The sequence below is a fragment of the Daphnia pulex genome, chromosome 10, assembly GCF_021134715.1.
Source record: "Daphnia pulex isolate KAP4 chromosome 10, ASM2113471v1".
Lineage (NCBI taxonomy): Eukaryota > Metazoa > Arthropoda > Branchiopoda > Diplostraca > Daphniidae > Daphnia > Daphnia pulex.
Genome location: NC_060026.1, coordinates 12,367,899 through 12,388,345, shown reverse-complemented (window position 1 = coordinate 12,388,345; position 20,447 = coordinate 12,367,899). Strand labels below are relative to the sequence as shown.

Here is a 20,447-nt window from a genome sequence, read left to right as displayed (position 1 = left end):
GCGTCATGTAGACCTACCGAACTATGAGAACAGGTCCGCTTCTTTTCCATCTCTCTATATATATTCGTATTGTTGGTTATATCTCCTGTGTCCGGGCCTGATTCGCGACAGCGCGATATTGGATTTCCCGTCTCCTACGCATTCTCTGATTTCGCCCGCTCGGCTTCATCCAACCGGGCGACCGACTGTGTGTCATACAAGCGGAGAGGTCCCGTAACTGTTCGGGATGGAGGAGAAAAAAAAAAGAAGAGAATCTATACGACACAAAATTGAAAGAAAACTCTTTCTTTTTTATCTTTCTTACGTGTTCATTCAACCTATTTTCATATTAATAGGGAGCGTGATGCGGCTGCCAGACTTCTATTCACCATCGGTAATGAGGTAGTGACCAAAATTAGCCAACACGCCATGGCGGTGGCCATCGATAAACTCTTCCTCAAAGGGCGGCCGAGAGAATGTGTCGACGACTTGGAGAAGATCTGCCGACGATGTCTCAATCGCTGCGTCGCCACCTACTTTCAGGTATTCACTGAATGAGTTATCAAAAACTCCGTACAAATTCCTGGAAGTCCATCATTCGCACAACAGACTATGAAGTGGCAAAGGATCGAATTGAACGCGGAATCAGTTTTGGCCAATTTTCGGGCACTGGATTTACGCATAAGTCACGTCATTGACATTTGCGAATCACTGGAACAACTAGGGAGGTGAAGAAAAAATTAATAAATAAGAAAAAAAAAATGATTAATAATAAAATGAATGGGCTCTAGGTACGGTGAGGGGATCATACCGGTGACATTCTGTACCGAAAGAGAGCGCGATATTGGTCAAAGTCTCACGAAGGCCCAGGATAATTTTGTTGAATTGGCCATTAATCTCGTCACTCACAATCGTGACAACATTTTCGACATTTTGAAACCGGAAGAATGGTACCAGGCCTACAATAGGTGAGTTCCAATAATTATCCTGAAGCATCGCATTTCTAAATTCTAATGTTGTTAACAGCTACCAAAATGAGACCAGGGCATTAGAGATTCATTTGGTTCACGACTTTGAAGATGCCATCCACCGCTGCAGCACGCTCTGGAATATCTACGAAGTTCTCATGTCGTTTAAACATTTGTATCGACGCCCACTCTTCACGGCCGTAATCAATTCGACTGCCAATCAGGTCTTGTTCTCAAAAAAATTCCCAGTCACCTCCTTCCGCCAAATTTGACTGAACCTATTTTTTTATTTTTCAATATTGATGGGAAACAGCTCCTTAAAAAAGCTTCTCGAGAGGCGAAGGTAGCTTGCGGCATCAACTCCGGCGACCCGTGGAGCACTCCAATCAGCGCCACGTTAACTACTCAGACGACCCGGTTGGCCGCCTCCGCTCAACGTGCTCGAGGTTACCTCGATAAGATAGCTAAAGTAATAAACCAAACAATAATAGACTATTACGGGGGAAAATAATTCCGAACATTCTGCGTTTCTCCAATGTCTTCAAGTTGGTGCAAATGACGAGCTGGGCCGGAAGTCCTAGTTACCGAGAGAAGGCTCTATTACGCTGCCAGCAGGCTCACCGACTATTGGGCGAAGCCATCAAGAAAGAATTTGCGGATTGGATCGATAAGCTACATCTCGAAGTGGCGTTCAACACTAGTACGGCGCTCCACAAATCGGCAATCCGGCGTCACTTCAAGCGACCTGATTGGATTCAGTGTAACCTTGACGGGTAATACCTACGTACACAAGAAATATTTGGGAAGCTTTAAAATATTAACTTTCATCATTTGCTCCTCTTGACCGTATAGAGTTGTTTTACAAGTCATTCAAGCAACTGAAAGTTGGGATCGCCTTCTCATTGAACTTCCGGGCCAGGTTTCTTCATTGTGGAATGAGCGGAATGAGTTGCGTAACGTTTACGGATCCGTCTCCGCCTTGTGTCATTACTATAATTACATTGTTGAAGGTAATTGAACTCGTCTAAATTTCTAAAAATTAAAATAACAAAATAACTGTCGATCAGGAATGGACGAAATAGACAAAGACGCTCAACGAGAAGCCATGGTTAAGCTGGAGAAAGCAGTCCAACCATGCTTGAATGCACACACCTGGAAACAACTGATCCTCATTAAAAGAGTTGTTACTTCCTGCTATTTTGCAATGGAGGAAGTCGTTCAGGACCTTAACACACGCTATGCATTGGATTGAAATCATTTTTTTACAGAACCTTGATTTTGTAAGAAGTTTTCAAATCGCTTTATTAGAGATAGAAAACGATTAAGAAAAAAAAATAATAGTTACTTTCCAACAAAGACTACACACTAGAAAGCGAACTAGACGGAACTCAGTTTATATTTCGCTGTCGCCTCCGCTGCATCGTTACGATTCAGGTGGAACAAGATTCGCTCTTCGAGGCGTTCCACGGCTGAAAGTGTCATAACTAAAGTGGTGTGCTTCAGCATGCTAAAGACGTTTAGACCTTAAAAGAAAACACATGGAACGGTAGAGTTAAAATTAAGACTTGTTGAAATAAGCTTCGTCAAAAATATTACCATAAACGGGCATCAGGTTGTAATGGCCATACGCATCCGATGCGGCAGTTATGTTCAATGGCATGATGTCATGACTGCAAAAATATTTTATTGTAAAGAACTGAATCACAGCTGATGATGTTATGGTACTTACTCATCCACAAACAAAACGGAAGGTCCCCATCCTCGTTCTTCAACGAGCGCTTCCAAATATTTTGGGTCATCTGTTGGTATATCTAATGATTCTACGATATGTAAATCGTCCTAAAATGACATTTACAATTTATTACAAGTCCATTGGCGAGAACATTATCGACAAACTTACTTGAGCGAGCTTGGCTGAGAGGGTAGATCGAAGACCATTGAGCCGAGCGTTAAAACCCAGCATGTAAAAGTAGGGTTTGGGGGAGCGGGGGCCGTGAACAACCCCACCACCTACCCAGATTCTGGAAAACGAAAGACAATCAATTATTAGATAAATAGATTCGTATACGACCAATTTTCGACACTATCTTTTCGGGATGTACGGAAACATTGTTCTTACGGAGAACGGATGGATCCGTGACGAGATCTGCCACTGCCTTTTTGTGGTCTAGGCTTTCTACCACCTCCTCTAACTTCATAAGACATTTTGGTATGGGCGTATGACTACGAATGAATGAACAATTGAAAGAAATTGCATAGGTTAATGGTATTTGAAACAAGTAAGGCTCATACCACATGACGATATAGCTGTTGCCACCTGACATTCTCATGGATGATGTCAAGTCTGGGACGTTCAGCAAACACTTCAGGATGCAGGTCAATTAAACCTAGCTTTTCCTCTTCAACTGTATCCATATTTGAGACCCATACTTGACGTGGGATCTTAAATTTGGGAGGGAAGGCCAATTTTCTTGAAGATATGATGGGCAAAGGAGGCCTGGTAGCTGTAAACATAACATGATTAAAATTGACAAGTGCAAGAGTGAATCAATAAAAAAGCGGCATACGGTTTATCAATGAAGTATCCAGGTTTTCTTGAAAAAGTGATGCATTGCAATGAATTGTCTGTTGATTCAAGCAATACGTTAGAGATCGTTATAAAATGTGTTGAATTTATTTATACTTTACGAAAAACTCATGATGACAATCTCAGCTCAAAAATACAACTGTACCTTGGTAGGAACAAAGAAACATCGGGCAACCCTCAGTGATAAATCGGTGACTGTTTTGTTCATTATTTTTACAGCCATTTTATCCAGTTAGAAAATAGAACGACTCAATTTTATTAACCAGCTTCGAGTTAATTTTTCATAGTTCCTTCAAACCAAACAGACTTGGATGTCGGAGCTCACGATGTGCGGCCGGTTACAAAAGTAAAACGTCGTCTGCAGTCAAACACAAGTTTCGAAGATTGTCAAGTAAAATATTTTCAAATATTTTATTGGATGATACAAAAACAAAATATGAGTAAAAATAAATATATTTTATTTTATAGAATTTTAGTAGATATGGTCTCGATATCAAGATGAAAAATTTAAGTTGTCACAAGCGTGTCAATGTTGTTTATAATGCAGACGAATTTTCATTGTAGAAGAGACGTGTGTTTACTGTTTAGAGGGTATTTTACTCCTTTATTTTTGTTTTTTATTCGAATTTAATATTATTATTATTAAAACACGTTGGAATTTATACATGCTGCTTAAGTAGTGCAAAGCAGTAATTCATGACCCGCCCATGGCCATTTTTTCCATTGGTGGGAAAATACCTATCGGTGAACGAAATCAATCGTGGATGAAATGGTCGAAGTTTAATTTCAATTCATACAATCTTAACATTCTCTCGCAGTGAATTTAATCAATATAGTGCAATCTGGAAGGGAAGATCACATTCTAATTTCAATCACAACTTTAAAAATCAAAATGGATAGCCTAACTGTATCAAGAGCTTCAGCCACAGGTTGGTTTTATTTTAAATTATGTGTACTTTATAGTGTACTTAGCTTAAAACCTGCTAGTTTATTTATCTTAATTAGACAAATGTGAATTTTTGAAGATTTTGACTACTATTTGCCATACACTGGGTGCAGTGGCAATGGCAACATCTGTCTAATTGAGTGCAGTGTCATGCAGTGTGTCAGATTTCTCACCACTTAATCACTTGTAAACCTTCAGTATCATGAAACTCCATTAAAATATTTGCTGTAAAGATTATTGACAGATAATCAAGGAATTCAAAATTTAAAAAAAAAGAAAGGAAAAGAAATATAAAAGAATGTAAAATGCCTCTTTTAAAGTTTTAAAGTTTGGAGTGTGCTTAGTCTCTTGGGGCTCTGTAAGATAGAAAAGCTTTGTAGAACACATGTATCTCAGATCAATACTTTTATCTATTGATCCTACCACAGTTTTCTTTCACCAAACTCTGTCACGGCTTGCTGTTTCTATTTCTCCTGTAGCACCCACACTTTGCTTTTAAGCCTAAACGCAAAAGATTTGATGGTACTCCAGATTTCGAGAATATTGTCGATTGTTTTGTTCGTTTTGTGGCGTCTTTGTTTAGTGACTTGTGCAACCGATGCATTACATCTCTTGTTGAAAGAGAACAAAGGATTCAATTTAATGAATTTACCAAGAGCTGATCAGTAGTTTAGTTAGTTAATTCAAGCTAAGACCAAAATTAGCCAATAAATTGAACTAGTTTATTTTTAGTCGCTTTACTCTACTAGTCCACAGTATTGGCTGAGGCTAATAAATAACAGGATCACGACCGGGTCGGCAGTCATCAATGGACAATCATTTGATTCTAGTTCGCTTTTTATATTTGACCAAGCGAGGCTAAAGAAACTATTGATCGAGCGAGAGTTGCGCAGCCCATTCAGTACCCTCCTACTTCTCATTTAGACCGTCCCCTTTTCGCCATCCCGTGTCTTTTAAGTCTTTCATGGTGGTGCACGCGTTTCAGCCTTACAGCCGTGAATGACTTGGACGTGATCCCGCAGCTCTTGAGCCAGTCTTGTCACGGCCTGCGCAGCCACTGCACCTTGACTGAAACATGTCTAATCTATCCACTTCTGCTAACACAGGAAATCCGCGCAACAAAACTGCGCTCAAACCAGGACGTTCCCTCATGGATTGGATCAAACTCACCAACTCATCTACTGATCTCAGTGGAACGGGAAATCGGTTAAGGGATATCTCTCCTAACGAACTCGCTCAGCATAATAGCAAAAATGACGCTTGGCTGGCCATTAGAGGTTCTATTATTTAATGCTTTTCTTTTTTCTCCTTCCTAATAATCAATTATAATTTTATTTTCTTCAAAATAAGGAATGGTGTACAACGTAACTTCTTATTTCGAATTCCATCCTGGCGGCGAGGAAGAGTTGTTGCGTGGTGTCGGGATTGACGCTACCGATTTGTTCGATGAAGTCCATAAATGGGTAAACTACGAATCGATGCTGAAGAAATGCCTGGTCGGAAGATTGAAGGCGGATTCCATGCTGCCTCCAGTCAAACGCGCACAAAGCAAAGTTATCGTTGGAAAGGGCTTTCCTGCGCCTCCTCCGCCCACTCTGTCGATATCGACGCCTTCTATTGGAGTTGTCACCACCGATTGGATGCAGAACTCCACCAGCGTCACTGTCGTCCTTTATACGCGACAAAAAGGACTTGACGCACACCGGGTGTCGACGTCTATCGACGGGAAACTTTTCCGTATTCGTATCTACAGCGACGATTGGTCACGCTGTTACGATTATCAAATTCACTTAGCCGAAGTTGTCGAATCTTCCTGTAAGGTTACAGTATCGTTGACAACGGGCAAAGTGGAATTGGTATTGCGCAAAATACAAACTGCACTCCATTGGCAGAAATTGGGCGATTTGGAGGACGTCAGCCAAGGGTTTCAGCCGTTAAGCCAAGCCTCACCATTCTTCCGCCAGGCCACTTTAACACGCAAATTGCGCGTTAATCACAATGTTTTTCTATTCACTTTGACGTTTCCTACTGGTCAAGACTTTTACGTCCCTGTTGGTTGGCATGTTCAACTCAAACTATCTCTGGAAGGTGATTGCACATATGCGTGATCTTGAAAAAGGGTTTTTTATTTTTATTTTTTATTTTCACGTTTCTAATCATTAGATGGAAGTGAATTAATCCGTAGCTACACTCCTGTTGTTTCTGATCTTTCTTCGTGCAAGACAACAGACTGCCCATCTAAAACTGAAGCGTCTAGTTCGCTTCAGTTTCTAATCAAAATCTACCCTGCTGGACCATTTACTTCGGCATTGGATCGATTGGCTGAGGGTAACAGCTCGATTGAAGTGAGTGATCCAACTGGAAACTTCCTAGAATCGCAATTAGAGAGCAAGAATGTGGTAGCTATCGCCGCTGGTACGTATTAGCATTGTTGGACGACCCCCATTGTTGCCTTGTCTTTGTTGACATTGTTCTGTTTATTCATATTTGCCCTCCCGTGATATATTAACCAATAGCAAACATCTTAAGTAAATTACATTCTTTTTTTAATAAATTAAAATTCCAGGTACGGGGATCACGCCATTAGTCAGAATAACAATCGATACCTTACGCAATAATAGGTACCCCTTTTGATGTTTTTGTCGATTAATCTCTTATGAACTAAGCTCATTTGAATACCAATTTTGATTAATTTAGGCGTGTTATGTTACTGTTCTTCAACCGAACTCAAGAAGACATAATCTGGAAAGAAGAGTTTCGGGAATTAGAACTTAAATATCCTGAGAAGTAGAAAAACCGAAATTTCATTCTAACCTCACATTAATGAAACATCTATATCAATTTTTCAACAGGTTTAAAGTATGGCACGTATTGTCTGAGCCGGATGAAGAATGGTTAGGTCTTCGAGGCCGAATCAACAATTCTATACTAGCCACAACTATTTTAGGTAGGGATTGTCCTGACGACGGTTCCAATTTTGCGTGTGTTTGCGGACCGTCAGACTTTACTTTGGAAACACTCAGGTGATACATTCTTTGAAAATTCACACGAAATTTTGGATTGAAAAAAATGACGAAAGTTTATTTATTGTTAAAAAAGGTTGCTGGATGCTGCAGGATACATAAATGAGGCCGTTCACGCGTTTTCGGGATAGAAAATTAGGAAACGCCTGCATATTTGACTTCATCGAAAGCTTTACGAGCTTTCTTCAGCTCCTCGTTCATGGTTAGAAGGTCTTTGACGCGGGCAAATTTACGCGTGTCCTTGCGAACTAAAAACACCATGTCTTCAACTTGAACTCGGCCTGTCCGTCCAGTTTCCATGGCCTTGTGCGTCTGAAGTAGTAATAATGCAAATAGTTAATGTCAATAAAGTCATTTGCCATGTTATAGAATTCTAATCAGGTTGCCGACTCTTTGTGAATTGCCATAACACGATGAAACATTTGCATTTGATTTCAAAAATAAACATTTTTGCATTCTAACTTGATAAATAAAATTCAAAGATAGCAAATCAGATGTCACAGTTTGAAAAAAATTTTAAGGTATTAGTCCTACCGTTTCAGTGATGTATTCAATAACAAGGTCTTCCAGCAGATCAACACTTTCTGTATAGGGATTTTGATCATCACCAAATCCAAACATCATGCAACGAAGTTCCTTGCTGAAGAGGCGCTTTCTGCCTGATGAAGTGGATCCATAATGCAAATCAGGTTCATCATCATCAAACTAGAAATTGAAACATTTAGAAATTAAATGAACAGTAAAGCATTAAAACAAATTTAAATACAAAAATTTCCACCAGCAATATGTTATATGTACCAGCAAAACTTTCAGCTGGAAATTACTTAAGATTTAATGTAACTTAAAAGAAGAAAATTACCTGATCATAGTTTTCATCTGGATTTTCTCTTTCTTTGCTGTCTCTTTCTTTCTGTGGGGACGAAGTCAATGAAGTATTCACCGAGGGAGAAGACATTTTGAAATTTGATTACTAAACGAGTAAATGTTAGTGGGTTGGAGAATTTTCGAGCAATAAACGTCAACAAATCAACCACTGCAGAAGACACTAGGTAGGTTAGTAACGAAAACGGTTGCCAGATGGCTGTAAAAGCACTCTTGTACGTACTAAAATCTGCTTTCTTGTAAAAAAAATACATTGCGCGGCGCCTGATTACGCATTCAACATTGAAAAATGTTTATTGGTTACAAAAAGCCAGAGTTATAGCTCTGCAAAAAGCGTCAAAGCAAAAATTTCCTCGATTTAAATTAGTGTCGTCCATTTTCATTCAGTTTGAAATCTCCAACGTAACTCGGCTTTTCTACGCCGTTAGCGTACATGGCAACATCATACTTGATTCGATATGGTTTATTGGAACCTTGATTGTAAAATAAGGAAACAGTGATACGAGCTTCTACTTGTTTTCCGGGGTAAAATTTTTCAGAATCCTCAATCATCTTGCGGACTTCAAATTCGAAAGATTTGTAGGCACTGTTGTTGAAATTTTTGTGCATGGGGACGAGATTATTTACGTCCGATCCCGATCCTCCAAGCATTTTGGCAATGATATGCCCGGCATGATAGTCTCCTTCTATACCTAGTTGTTTTTTCTGCTCATTGTTTATGGACACTGTACTTCCATTTCCAAAATTTTCCGACCGAACAACCGCATAAACTTTGCGATACTCGTTCTTCTTCTCCAACCTTAACTTTGACAGACTTGTCATTCGACATTCTTGTAGACAGGAACTGAACCAAGAATCTGTAACACAAAATGTGTTTTAAAGTCCTCATAACTGGAGATTCTAAAGTCGAATTGCTGGACTATATACTCACCCAAGCAAACAAATGAATGTCTTTTCACTCTTTCCGGAGTTTGTTTTTGAGAAATTGCTCGGAAAACTTTGGGCGGGTCAGACGATCAAGAGCGGAACAGCGGATTCCTGCTGTCTGTTTATGTTTACGAAATTCGATTCATAAATCGTCGCCAGTGTTGCATTATTATACACTTCAAACATATCTCATTACTATTATATTTTTTAGTTTCTTTTAACGAAATCACGTTGTAGAGCGGTGATTCGACTCCGAATGAATCCATAAATAAAGGATAAGGAAATTTAAAAAAATACGTGGTCAGGTTAAATCTAGATATGGCAACCTCACTTCTCTAGTTGTTGTTGCAGCCGTAGCCGAGCCGCATTCAAGAAAAACTAATTTTGATTGGAAAGTTTCACTTACCTGTTTTTATAACTATTTCTATAAAAAGGAATAAAAATAACTAGACATGACTTCTCAAAAAAGTACCAGAGAAGTATTGCTTACTTGCATCGACGATATCGAAATCATCGCAAAGTAAGTTTTTCTTGATTTGGCTGCCTTTGTTCGTCGACTATTTTGATCACGTAGTGCAATTGTTCTTCCTTCAAAATTTTTTTAATGAAAGTTAAAGCCTCAGATCTATCTATTGTTCATTAGCATGATATATTTATTTATCTTATTAGGTAATCATACCATTGTTTACCTGAAATTCAGAACACTTTGTCACACTCGTTTGTATCATACACTGTTTTGAATTTGATTATTGAATTTTAATCTTCCAAAATATAATTGTCACTGTACTAAACTTAATCTTTTTAATTTATTAGGGAACTTTTGGACAACTTAATAGCCCAGAAGCAGCAGAAACCTATGAGTACTGAACACTCTCAACTTGTTGAATTGGTTCTTCAAAAAGACACTGATCTTAAGGCAACACTTAAGGTAAAATTATTTGTTTTTCATAATTTTTTTCAATGCTAATTCTTTCTTTTATTAAGTTGGCTGAAGAACAAGGTGTATTACAACAAAAAGTAGTTGCCTTAGAGACAGAAGTTGAAAGGCATGATGTTGAGATTCGAAATCTTCAAAAGCAGCTTAAGGAGGCAGAGCAGCTATTAGTAAGCTATTTTTAATTATTTTGTTGGTTTTAGTATTTCATAAACTTACTCTTTTTCAGGCTACTGCAATCTTTCAAGCTAAGCAAAAGTTGCAATCAATCACACGGGCGAATAACAGACCTGTAAATTCCGAAGAGTTGATAAAATTTGCTCACAGAATATCGGCTTCCAACGCTGTTTGTGCTCCTTTGAATTGGCAGCAAGGAGATTTACGCAGACCATATCCCACGGGTAGAAATTTTTTTTTAAATTGCTGTCCAGTAGTTTCATGTTGTTTTGTGGTGGTTTTCAGATATTGAAATGCGGCTAGGATTTTTGGGCCGTCTTGGTGAAATGAATGTCAATGGACACATGAGTTTTCCAGAACTTTTGCATCGTCCTAATCATTCTTTGCAGCAGGGGTCTTCAGTTCCGAATTCTCAAGCAGGCACTTATAGTTGGTTATCTCAAAATGACCTGCAAATGCCCTGTTTGTCAGTTTCACACTTGGGTGTGAGTGGTGGAATGGATCACAAAAATCCCAAGAAAGAGAATGAAGATGTCGACGTTATGTCTACGGACTCGAGTAGCAGTTCATCTTCCGATTCTCAGTAAACACGTGAGCTAACAATTTACACTCTGTATCCTGCGCGATTGCTTAATATTGTTGGTAACCATCCTGTATACTATTCTACTTTCGCATTTCTTTTTGAAAACCTTCCTCATTCAAAGGTTCGTAAAATAGATAAATATTTGTGCAATTCCTTTTTCGAATTGTTCAAATTCTTTTCCATTATAAAGTTATGCAACAATTTATTTTATAGTTAACTTCTCACTATTTACAAAATAGCTTTAGAATCGAACTCCCCATATAAATTCAGGAGATGTGCGTCATCTCTATAAAAATACCTAGATTTCCATATATTCTTCAGCATAATAACCCGAGGCACGTCGGTTAAGGTCACACAAAGTATTCGCGTATTTCATCGAGCAAATAATCGGATGTCTCTTCGCTTATCTCCACAAACCGTTTTTGCTTGCGGCTAAAGACGTAGATGTCTCCGGTATAGATGTCGAACCATAACCTAGTATCATAAATTTCAACATTAAACACTTACGAGTAAACGTTTGATACATGATACATACGCGTGAAGGTGTACTCGCCCCGAATTTATGGCACTTTGAATGAAGCTATAACTGGCAATATGCTGTAGTTGTTGCAATGTGTTGAGCTGAAAAAAGATAACCCAATTAGATTTGTAGACATTACATAACTTGGCATAATTCTACCTGTGAGAGCTTATCTGTTAGACTAAATTTATTGTCAGGGTCTATGTAGGCAACAAATTGTCTGAATGGTCCCTCCATTGGGAAAGTCAAGGGCTGTTGGAAACCATGCACTTCTAACCTCTCAAATTTAGTTAGAGAAATACTACCATGGCGATGAAGCCAAGCTTTAAGTGGAGATCTCTCGAGAGTTCTCATGTTGGTTTCAATTCCTTTTTTAAAACTATACAATAGGTTCATAGCCTGAAACAAAAGTTGTGTGTCATTATGTTTATGTTATCATTTAACAAGTTTATGGTTGACTGACCTTGCAATCTGAGTGTCCACAAACAACCATGTGCTTCACATTATTTACAATGCACCCCAGCTCCAGGGCTGCTGGTTCAGTGGTAGCTGAATCAATTCCATACAGCTTCGAGTGAGGAACCAGATTACCAGCATTTCTAACTTATATTTACAATGTCCAGGAATATAAAAAAGCAAGCAGTATATATACTTGTGTTTTAACATACCTATGAACATATCACCAACATCTGTTTGTGTAAATCGAGTTGGAAGCATTCTGCTGTCCATACAGGTAAAAAACACTGCTTTTGGCTAGAAATATACGATTATTTTATGTTTTGAATGAAAAAAAACTAATGAAAAAAAAACTTTTTACCTCAGGTCGATCAGCAACTTGTTTAAACTGTTCCACCATTTCAGTTCGATACGTTTTTCTGTATTTAAGGATACCTTTCAATATTTTGTCCATTTTTTTTTTATGTCCACGTTGGAATGTCGACCGAAGGGATTGGGGCGACGATAAATAAGGTGCAAGAGTGTATTTCTTGATGGTCCAATGGTCCTGTTATGATGAGTGTTTACGTTAGTTCAACAACTAGATACAACCAGAGAGACAAGTAACTCCGTTGCCATGTGACTGCAAGCAGACGTTTTTATCGTCGGCTGAGGATTGATGTTTCATGCCAAAATCAAAATAGATCGGTTGCGCGGTACTGCCAGCAACACAGCGATTCGTTTTTTAAAATTATTATTTCGGTGAAATTTCATTGCGTAAATTGCGGCGGCACCTTTATTCATTATTTAATATTGCGTTAATTGAATTCTTATTTTTAGGAATTTGATAATAGATGGCAGTCATATCATACAAAAGCCGTTTTTTTGTTTTGTTTTGAATCTTTATTTGTATGTATGAACACGGAATAGCCGTAAGCGGTATCCTTATCAATTATTGAATTAAAAAAACAAACATGTTCAGGCTACGTGACGTTTTGTTTGCTTTTGTATTTTCACGACAGAATTTCAATAATTTAATTTATTGAACATAAAATTGAGCATTTGAGATGCGGTTAGCTCAATTCTTCGAGGGCGTGACCAAAGACTTCATGTATTGCATAATCTGCTGGATGCTCTTTCTTTGTGTGTTCAGTCATCTCTTCTTCGCTTTGACAAACAAATTTGCAAGAAGGACAAGATTTCCGCGCAATACATTCAGGAATATGTGAATCCAACTTTTTCTTTGAACTAAATTTCTTCGAGCAATTTGGACACTGGAGAGCAACTGAAGCATCATGAGTTCGCGCGTGGGATTGTAGGTTTGAGCGACTGGAGAAATTTTTATCACAAATTCGGCATGCGAAAGGTTTGACTCGTTCGTGCAATACTACGTGATTTTTAAATACATCTTTGCGTTCGAAAGTTGCTGTTGGAATACAAATTTCACAGGTATATACTGACTTTGCTCTATGATGACTGTTTTTCAAATGAACGTTCAACTGGATCTGGTTAGTAAAGGATTTGTTGCATTTTGAACACTTCAATAAAGACTCTGATGAATCGTTACTCTCACGGTGATTCAAGGCCTTATGGTAACTCAGTCCATCAAGACTTCGGTAACTCTTACCACATTCTTCGCATAAATAAGCGGAAGTCTTATTATGTGTCCGCAAGTGACGTTTGAGATCTTGAGGGCGCGAGAATGACTTTCCGCAGGTTGAACAGTTCTTTTCTTTATTGGATAGTTTCGGTGCTAAAGGTTGATTATCCAGTTTAGTGTCCTTTTCTAGCGTAAAACATAATTCAACGTTGCCTTTGCTGAATTGCTTTTTCGTCTTTAATTATATAAAAGTAAATAATAAGTAAAATTGATAATCAATTCCAATTTTAAGACTTGTTATAAACTCACGTTTTCATCGTTTTTTAATAACACTGTAAATTCTTTCATTAATTCAAATATGGCCTTCTGTGATGCACGGAATCTATCAGTAGTTGAGAGCTACTCTCGTGTTCGTCAATCATATAGATTACAATAAGAAAATGTGAAATTCTATAATAAATTTACCTCAGTGAGAACAGAATGTGCAAGTTCTAATTGAAACTGCCAAGACATCAGTTGTGCACTTGCAGACTCACCCCTAAAAATCACAACTAGTTTCATTCATAAATCATGTATTTATTTACCCCCACTATTCAAAAGTAACCACTATAAACTTTTGGAAAAATAGCAACTGTTTTTTTTTTAATCTCTTACATTTTTGACACTAAGCCAGTTTCAACCGTAGTGTCTTTAATAAGCGGACGAATTTCGTTAAATTTTGGATGATTTTTATCACCAATGAGTTTATAGATAACATTTTCACTGGTTGCAATAAAACAGCCTATTTGCTTCAGTCTCTGTAAAATAAAACAGCCTTATGTTCATGAGTTGTAACAACAAATCAATAAAAAACTTACCTCAAAGGCTAGCAGTCTGTCTTCTTGAGTCCTTGAAGTTGTAGCATCAGCCACAATGTGTACACTTATTCCATTGCTGATCAAATCAATTGCAGTTTGTTCCACACAAACATGTGCCTGATAAATAGAGTTAAAAAATAATTGTTAAGAATTAAGATATATTGTAATTATAGATGGTTATTCAGATATACCTCAACTCCAAAAAGAATAGCACACTTCAACTGTCCATTACATGTAGTTTTCAAAATGTTTTCAACTTCTGGAACAAACATACTGAATTTTGTTTTAGCAATTGTGCCAACAGCATGTTGAATGTTGATTTCATTGACAGTGCTTCCTAATCCTTGAGGGTATTGTTCTGTTACAACAAGTGGAATTTCAAGTATTTTAGTTGATTCCACCTAATAAAAATAAAAAAAAATTTGTGATTGTATCAAAACTGTATAGACAAAAGAACTCACCAGTTTTTTCGCGTTTGAAACCACATCCGTAAAGTGAAACATTGCAGGACGGAACTTTTCTTGTAAATCACACATGAAAAGTGCAGTTTTCCCTTCCGGCATTTTGCCAAATTTTAAGGTTTTCCCCATACTGTCTTCAGCCATGATGAATTAGAATTTCTAAAAACTATTTTACTTCTTTAATATCTGATTGATTACAAAGCTGAGGTGATAGCCTGATACCTGATAGCTGATAAGTTAGTTTTTGACAGTTGTTTACAGACGATGTTTACTAAACTACTGCATTGCATAGACAACGTTAGGATGCTGAGTTGCCAGGTCTAGAAAAGGTCGAAAATCTCGATTAGGGACAACATGCCTAAAATTAACACAGCCCTCTTATGGAGCTTCATTTTCGATTAAATAAAGCCCCTTGGATACCTTCGGGATTTTAAGTTAGTTTAAGTTTTAAAGTGTAGTTTTAGTCTAGTTTATGACAATTCGTATGGCAATCCGTTAAATCTTCAGGATAGTAGTCTTACGGATAGTCCCTCCGTAAACTCATTATATCTAGTCATGTAGTTGTCCTAAAATTTTGATCTTTTGTAAAAAATTAGTTAATATATCAATTTTCCTAAATTTAAAAGTCATTTTGAAAAATTTAATAGCTCTTAACTTAAGTTATTCATTGTTAAAGTTCGCAGAAAACCATTTTTTTCCGCTCTGGTTCATAAAAATGCCGCCGCATACAGATGGCGTTTTTACGAAACGTGAAACGAAACGCCACCTGTATGCGGCGGCTTTTCTTGGCATGTCTACAGTCTACTACTTTTTGCATGGTGTATTAATACACCATGCTTTTTGGTTGGAACTTGGAATAACATCATAGGACATGGGGAGTTCAGTCTTGTAGTTGCCCTTTGGTCTGGTCTTTCCTTCCCGCCAACTGAGCTAGGTATTATAGCGATTAAAGATTGATTTCATCGTTTAATTCAGAATTCAAGTTATATGCTATCCATAATGTTTGTCCTGTTTTGGATGGATAAGTGTGTATACAAATTCTTTCTTTATTGGACAGTCAACAAAAATGACAAACATTGAGTGCTTGTGTGCTGTAATACTCTTGACCAGTTGATGGCCTAAAAGTTATTTTGCAAACAGTCAGTGACATCCTAACATCCAAATCAATCCTATGCTGAGTGACACCAAAGCCTTAAACAAAACACATCTACCAGAGAAATAGCAGAATGTCAGAATTGTCGTCTTTAGGCAGTAAATGGGATGCAAAATTTGCTTGCTTCTTCCTACAGAAGTTTATTGATTCGAAGTTGCTGTTGAATGATAATACAGCTTTGGGGGCAGTTGAACATCTTAAGAATCTTTCAAAATATTTTGCTCAGCAACTTGTGAACACCAATGCCTTGAACTTTGAACCATGCTTTGAACTGAGCGAAATAGATGAACAACTCTTGGAGCAGCAATGGCTGAAAATTGTGAATTATGAGAACTGTAATTTGCTACCATCCAGTATACTTCATGCCCCCAAAAACAGCAGTGAACTAAAGGTTGATTAACTCACAATCAATTTTATTGTACTTGTTTTAATATTTTTTTTTACATTAACAGGCTTGTCTGGTGAATATTGGCACTTTTATTATGTTCAAAAGTAAGCGTCGCTCTAATGACCTTAAATTTGCGATGGACATTCTTTCTTTGGCCCTCGGAACTGTCCGAGTCTGCTTTCAAGATGAGCTGATTGAAGAAGCTGACAGACTTTTGAAACTTGCTTCTCAGTCAATTTGCCCTCGGATGAACGATGAAACAGTTTACGACTTTACTGCACCACGCATAGAGGAATTAGAAGAAACATTCGAATCTTGCCGCAGTTCACTCTTTGTCTATCGCGTTCTCGGTTTCTACAGGAAAAACCAGTTCAGTGACATATTAGGATTGTTGGGGAGTACTAAGCAAGAGCCTGTAAAATTTGAGATGGATCAATCAAATTCACTTTCTCGAGTATGTTTTAATGTCGCACATGGAATGTTCTATCGAGAAGACTTTGAAGAGGCCATTATCTGGTTGAAATTCGCCCATTCTTTTGGTAGGACTACAGTACTTTGCAATTAATTATTAAAATTCACGTTTAGTACATAACAACAATTCCCATCGTTGTAGGACAACAAGATAAGGAAGGGCAAATTAAAGATAGTTGTACCGACGATGCCATCACTTTACTGGCAGCTTGCTACATGCATCTTAACCTGTCAGAGGATTGGCCTCGAATTATCGAAATTTTGGACTTTGGAGGTAAATTGAAGCGTCTGAAATTAATAAATTTTATTCACACCAATTATCACAAATGTATTCTAGATGACACTGTTGAGAACTTGGAGCTAAGGTTGCAAACACTACTAGTTAGTGGAAAGGACATCCATTCGATTAAGCAGTATCTTTCGAAATACTTGGCTCTCCGATATAGAGAAGATGGCATTGGTCAAATATCAGTGAAATTGGCTGCCGATCAAGTATATTGCTTGTAATACTTACTTGAAATTTATTCACCCATTTTTTCTTCTCTTAGTTGTTTTGTTTGATCGAAAAGCAAAAAGGTATCACTTTCCTCATGCAGCTACTCCGCGAAATCCCCTGGAAAGATGATGAGATAATGACCGATAAAAGTGATTGGAAAACTGAATGGTCCCATGTCGAAAGCATCAAGTGGATTTGTGCTAAATACGCCACACGTTATTTCATGGCTGAAGATCGAACTGACGACCTGTTTAAACTTCTTTGTGATATTCAGCACTGGAATGACGAAAATGGTAAATTAGTGTTTCTGAAAGTTATTCTTTTCTTAATTCTTTCTTTCTTAATTTGCACATTTCAGTGAACAGTGAGTTGATTTACGAGATATTGTATCTGTCTGAGGGTGAAGCTTTAAGACTAATTAACGACGAAGGTAATGTGGAGGCTTCCTTGCGTTGGTATGAAATAATCGTTCGATTTGCCAATCGCCATGGTACGTATTACTTGGAATCTTTTTTTTTTTTGGTTTTGCATTACTTGATTGATTAATTTCAGGAATTGATTCTACGGTTATATGGAACGCGATGACTTGTTTGTTACAACTTCCTCATGATACAGGATATCAAAGGGCTGAAAAGCTGTCAACTCTGATTCCGGAATATGACTCATGGGCTGATCAGGATCCCCTTTGTATTCGATTGCAAATGGCACTAAGAGCTCAAAACTACGATAAGGCGCTACAGATCACTGCGGATTTAGGTACTTTTTGAGCGGTTTTCTTAATTCTTTATTACATTACTCCACAGTTACTTAATTTTAAAACAGATAATCTGGGAGAAAATAACGATTGGGATAAAATCCAACGAGCTATAAGTCGTAGCGCGTCAATTGCTCGGGACAACGGGTTTTATATTCCCATGCTCAACTACCTCGAGACAGCAGCACAAAACTGCAAAATTTCGTTTATGAAGGCCATATTGCTACGCTTTGTATTAAGGTTTAATTGGATTTCTACTGTTATTTATAGTCAACTTTTTAACTTTATCATTCTATTTAGATTCCAAATGGAAATGTTAAATAAAGAAGTGGAGGAGAAGAAGGAAATTATGTTGACGAACATATTGTCCACCATCGCTGCTGCCTATATTACCACTCGTGAAGCTCAGTCAAGTGACCCCTTTCTCGTTGGTAAGCTTATTTTTGCATTGCGTAATCCGTATTGTTTTAGACGTGTTGAACGGTTTATTGATTTAATAATCCGTATTGTTTTAGACGTGTTGAACGGTTTATTGATTTAATCACTTATTTTATTTTTCTTCTTTCAACAAGAAATACGGATTTGGTTCGCCCGAACATCCTGGAATTTGGGGCGTATCGGAAACAAACAATCTGCTTATTTTCGTCATCATCTGTTTAAGCTGTCGGGCCAGTTTTTTGCTTTGGTTTGTTTCAAAATATTATCACCAAACAAATCCAAGACAATTTTTCATTTTAAATCTCGATAGGAAACATGTTGGATGAAAGAGATGAAAACTGCGATGGTCAGAGCGATTGAGGCCACCTTTGACTTTGGTCCCAATCACAAACGAATCTCCTACGTGCGTATTCTAGAGTCCGCCCTTGATGTCGTGAATGAATTTTACCAACATGCTAAGGGGTCGGAGCACGTCCAGCTAATCCAATTGATGGAAATTCACGCACTGGTGATGATTCAATTCTATTTCGATTTTTTTTCTCTTTCCTATTTCAACACATTTGTGTTTGTTTCTTTTGTCTAGTGTGAGTTGGCAAAAGACTGGCAAAAAGTTGAAAAACTGTGCCACAGCTATTTTGACGATAAAGATGTCAATCCCAAACATGACGCTGACTTCTTTCTTAGTCTGGCCTCGATCATAATCAGTACCAAAGATGCCAAGATCTGTGAAGTCGTCACGAGTGAGTGCACAGATGACATATTCGAGAGGGAAAAATTGTCCGCACAGCAGCAAACGCGTTTGACGAGTTTAGCTGCTACGAGCCTGGAAAAGGCGATCGATCTGTCAACGTCATCAGGAACTCTCCCCTCCTCGAAGATAATTCCCCTTTGTCAATGGTATGCATACCATATTTTTAATTTTTTAATTTCGTTTTGTCACGTTGGAATTTCCAGAATGCTTTTGCATCCGATTCAAGTCGCCGTTTCTAATTATTCATCTCAGCGTTATTGAAAAAAGCAATTCAAAACGGAAACTAGAATTGGACCCCTTTTCTCCCATTGCAGGATCGTTGGTGTCTTGTTTAACTCTAGTACCGTTCGAGAAACGTCTACCCTGAAGGAACATTTATCATTGCTGGACAAACTAGCGCCCCGGTTGCGGTCGACCGACATTCCTTTCCCCGAAGTATATACAACGATTTTGTGTGTGAAAACCGGCCAAGACTTGTTGTTAAATCTCACACGGTTTTGATGTATCTCTCACAGATTCATTGGATTTTTAAGAAGATTTGGAATACGACTTTGCAGTGCTCGGATCAGAAATTCAAACAGCAAATGGCGAGGTATAATAGTTGTGTGTCAAAGTCGTAAACGTCTTGGAAAGCGCTTTTTATTACAACTTTCATAATTCTGGCTTTTAGATGGCTGGCCGAGAGTTTTAAACAATCGCCCCACTACCCTAAGTTGATGGATTTGTTTCAGCCGCAATTTGATTACGTGTCTGTTCTTTGGCAGTGAGTTGTCCGGTAAGAGTGCAATTTTCTTCGGTTTCATTTTGGATTTTCTTTTTCATGTTAATAGACTTAAGTCCTGCGTTTTTTGAAATTTTACTTTGGTCTTAATCATACGCTTGTCAGACAACGGCGCCCACACGCCTCGTAAAGTTTCTATAATTGAGTTGGGCTCGGGTTACAAGGCTCAAGACAGGCTACTTGACATACAACATCCTCTTTTGAAAATCGGTCAAAATGACAATTTCAGCCACACACTCTTGGTGTCTGGACACTTTTCTCAACTGGCAACGGGGGTATCGAGTTCCACTTTCGAGCATTATTTTTGACTCGCAAAAACCACATGGGTAGTCCCAT

At 38.0% G+C, this 20,447-nt stretch overlaps 9 protein-coding genes across 11 annotated transcripts; 4 read left to right on the top strand and 5 right to left on the bottom strand.

Moving 5' to 3' along the window:
* Positions 1-283: 283 nt before the first annotated feature.
* LOC124205930 lies at positions 284-2,199 on the top strand. The gene is made up of 8 exons (XM_046603516.1): positions 284-522; positions 589-707; positions 771-947; positions 1,006-1,171; positions 1,261-1,416; positions 1,494-1,720; positions 1,800-1,957; positions 2,015-2,199. Exons 1-8 carry the CDS (start codon positions 409-411, stop codon positions 2,197-2,199), a joined length of 1,302 nt encoding a protein of 433 aa, XP_046459472.1. The 5' UTR covers positions 284-408.
* Positions 2,200-2,232: 33 nt separating this feature from the next.
* Positions 2,233-3,901, bottom strand: LOC124205933 (39S ribosomal protein L4, mitochondrial-like). The gene is made up of 8 exons (XM_046603519.1): positions 3,680-3,901; positions 3,515-3,572; positions 3,240-3,451; positions 3,067-3,170; positions 2,848-2,968; positions 2,677-2,786; positions 2,544-2,617; positions 2,233-2,470 (listed from the first exon to the last, which is right to left on the bottom strand). Exons 1-8 carry the CDS (start codon positions 3,755-3,757, stop codon positions 2,325-2,327), a joined length of 903 nt encoding a protein of 300 aa, XP_046459475.1. The 5' UTR covers positions 3,758-3,901; the 3' UTR covers positions 2,233-2,324.
* Positions 3,902-4,080: 179 nt separating this feature from the next.
* LOC124205929 (cytochrome b5 reductase 4-like) lies at positions 4,081-7,964 on the top strand. The gene is made up of 8 exons (XM_046603515.1): positions 4,081-4,463; positions 5,587-5,757; positions 5,831-6,568; positions 6,644-6,895; positions 7,047-7,101; positions 7,178-7,267; positions 7,333-7,503; positions 7,580-7,964. Exons 1-8 carry the CDS (start codon positions 4,427-4,429, stop codon positions 7,632-7,634), a joined length of 1,569 nt encoding a protein of 522 aa, XP_046459471.1. The 5' UTR covers positions 4,081-4,426; the 3' UTR covers positions 7,635-7,964.
* Positions 7,534-9,451, bottom strand: LOC124205939 (transcription initiation factor TFIID subunit 13-like). Its single transcript, XM_046603529.1, has 4 exons — positions 9,317-9,451; positions 8,363-9,242; positions 8,038-8,208; positions 7,534-7,815 (listed from the first exon to the last, which is right to left on the bottom strand). Exons 2-4 carry the CDS (start codon positions 8,456-8,458, stop codon positions 7,639-7,641), a joined length of 444 nt encoding a protein of 147 aa, XP_046459485.1. The 5' UTR covers positions 8,459-9,242; positions 9,317-9,451; the 3' UTR covers positions 7,534-7,638.
* A 189-nt stretch (positions 9,452-9,640) lies between these two features.
* On the top strand, positions 9,641-11,156 carry LOC124205934 (mediator of RNA polymerase II transcription subunit 4-like). Its single transcript, XM_046603520.1, has 5 exons — positions 9,641-9,832; positions 10,126-10,240; positions 10,297-10,416; positions 10,476-10,647; positions 10,709-11,156. Exons 1-5 carry the CDS (start codon positions 9,765-9,767, stop codon positions 11,008-11,010), a joined length of 777 nt encoding a protein of 258 aa, XP_046459476.1. The 5' UTR covers positions 9,641-9,764; the 3' UTR covers positions 11,011-11,156.
* Positions 11,157-11,191: 35 nt separating this feature from the next.
* On the bottom strand, positions 11,192-12,638 carry LOC124205935 (beta carbonic anhydrase 1-like). Its single transcript, XM_046603521.1, has 6 exons — positions 12,344-12,638; positions 12,195-12,279; positions 11,990-12,129; positions 11,686-11,925; positions 11,542-11,627; positions 11,192-11,480 (listed from the first exon to the last, which is right to left on the bottom strand). The coding sequence occupies exons 1-6, from the start codon at positions 12,434-12,436 to the stop codon at positions 11,357-11,359; spliced, it is 768 nt and encodes a 255-aa protein (XP_046459477.1). The 5' UTR covers positions 12,437-12,638; the 3' UTR covers positions 11,192-11,356.
* A 311-nt stretch (positions 12,639-12,949) lies between these two features.
* LOC124205931 (gastrula zinc finger protein XlCGF7.1-like) lies at positions 12,950-14,149 on the bottom strand. 2 transcript variants are annotated; one of them, XM_046603517.1, is made up of 3 exons: positions 14,027-14,149; positions 13,871-13,960; positions 12,950-13,796 (listed from the first exon to the last, which is right to left on the bottom strand). In XM_046603517.1, the coding sequence occupies exons 1-3, from the start codon at positions 14,120-14,122 to the stop codon at positions 13,035-13,037; spliced, it is 948 nt and encodes a 315-aa protein (XP_046459473.1). In that variant the 5' UTR covers positions 14,123-14,149; the 3' UTR covers positions 12,950-13,034. The 2 variants fall into 2 exon arrangements, with proteins under 2 accessions (XP_046459473.1, XP_046459474.1); XM_046603518.1 differs by having other exon boundaries at positions 12,950-13,787.
* LOC124205938 (isochorismatase domain-containing protein 1-like) lies at positions 14,119-15,173 on the bottom strand. Of its 2 annotated transcripts, XM_046603528.1 has the most exons (5): positions 15,102-15,173; positions 14,880-15,045; positions 14,610-14,819; positions 14,419-14,535; positions 14,119-14,358 (listed from the first exon to the last, which is right to left on the bottom strand). In XM_046603528.1, the coding sequence occupies exons 2-5, from the start codon at positions 15,021-15,023 to the stop codon at positions 14,212-14,214; spliced, it is 618 nt and encodes a 205-aa protein (XP_046459484.1). In that variant the 5' UTR covers positions 15,024-15,045; positions 15,102-15,173; the 3' UTR covers positions 14,119-14,211. The 2 variants fall into 2 exon arrangements, with proteins under 2 accessions (XP_046459484.1, XP_046459483.1); XM_046603527.1 differs by having other exon boundaries at positions 14,880-15,140.
* Positions 15,174-15,658: 485 nt separating this feature from the next.
* LOC124205926 lies at positions 15,659-20,176 on the top strand. Its single transcript, XM_046603511.1, has 15 exons — positions 15,659-16,423; positions 16,485-16,959; positions 17,034-17,165; positions 17,229-17,383; positions 17,440-17,680; positions 17,746-17,877; positions 17,940-18,143; positions 18,210-18,381; positions 18,442-18,572; positions 18,714-18,826; positions 18,890-19,087; positions 19,163-19,476; positions 19,645-19,765; positions 19,846-19,922; positions 20,001-20,176. The coding sequence occupies exons 1-15, from the start codon at positions 16,106-16,108 to the stop codon at positions 20,095-20,097; spliced, it is 2,880 nt and encodes a 959-aa protein (XP_046459467.1). The 5' UTR covers positions 15,659-16,105; the 3' UTR covers positions 20,098-20,176.
* Positions 20,177-20,447: the final 271 nt, after the last annotated feature.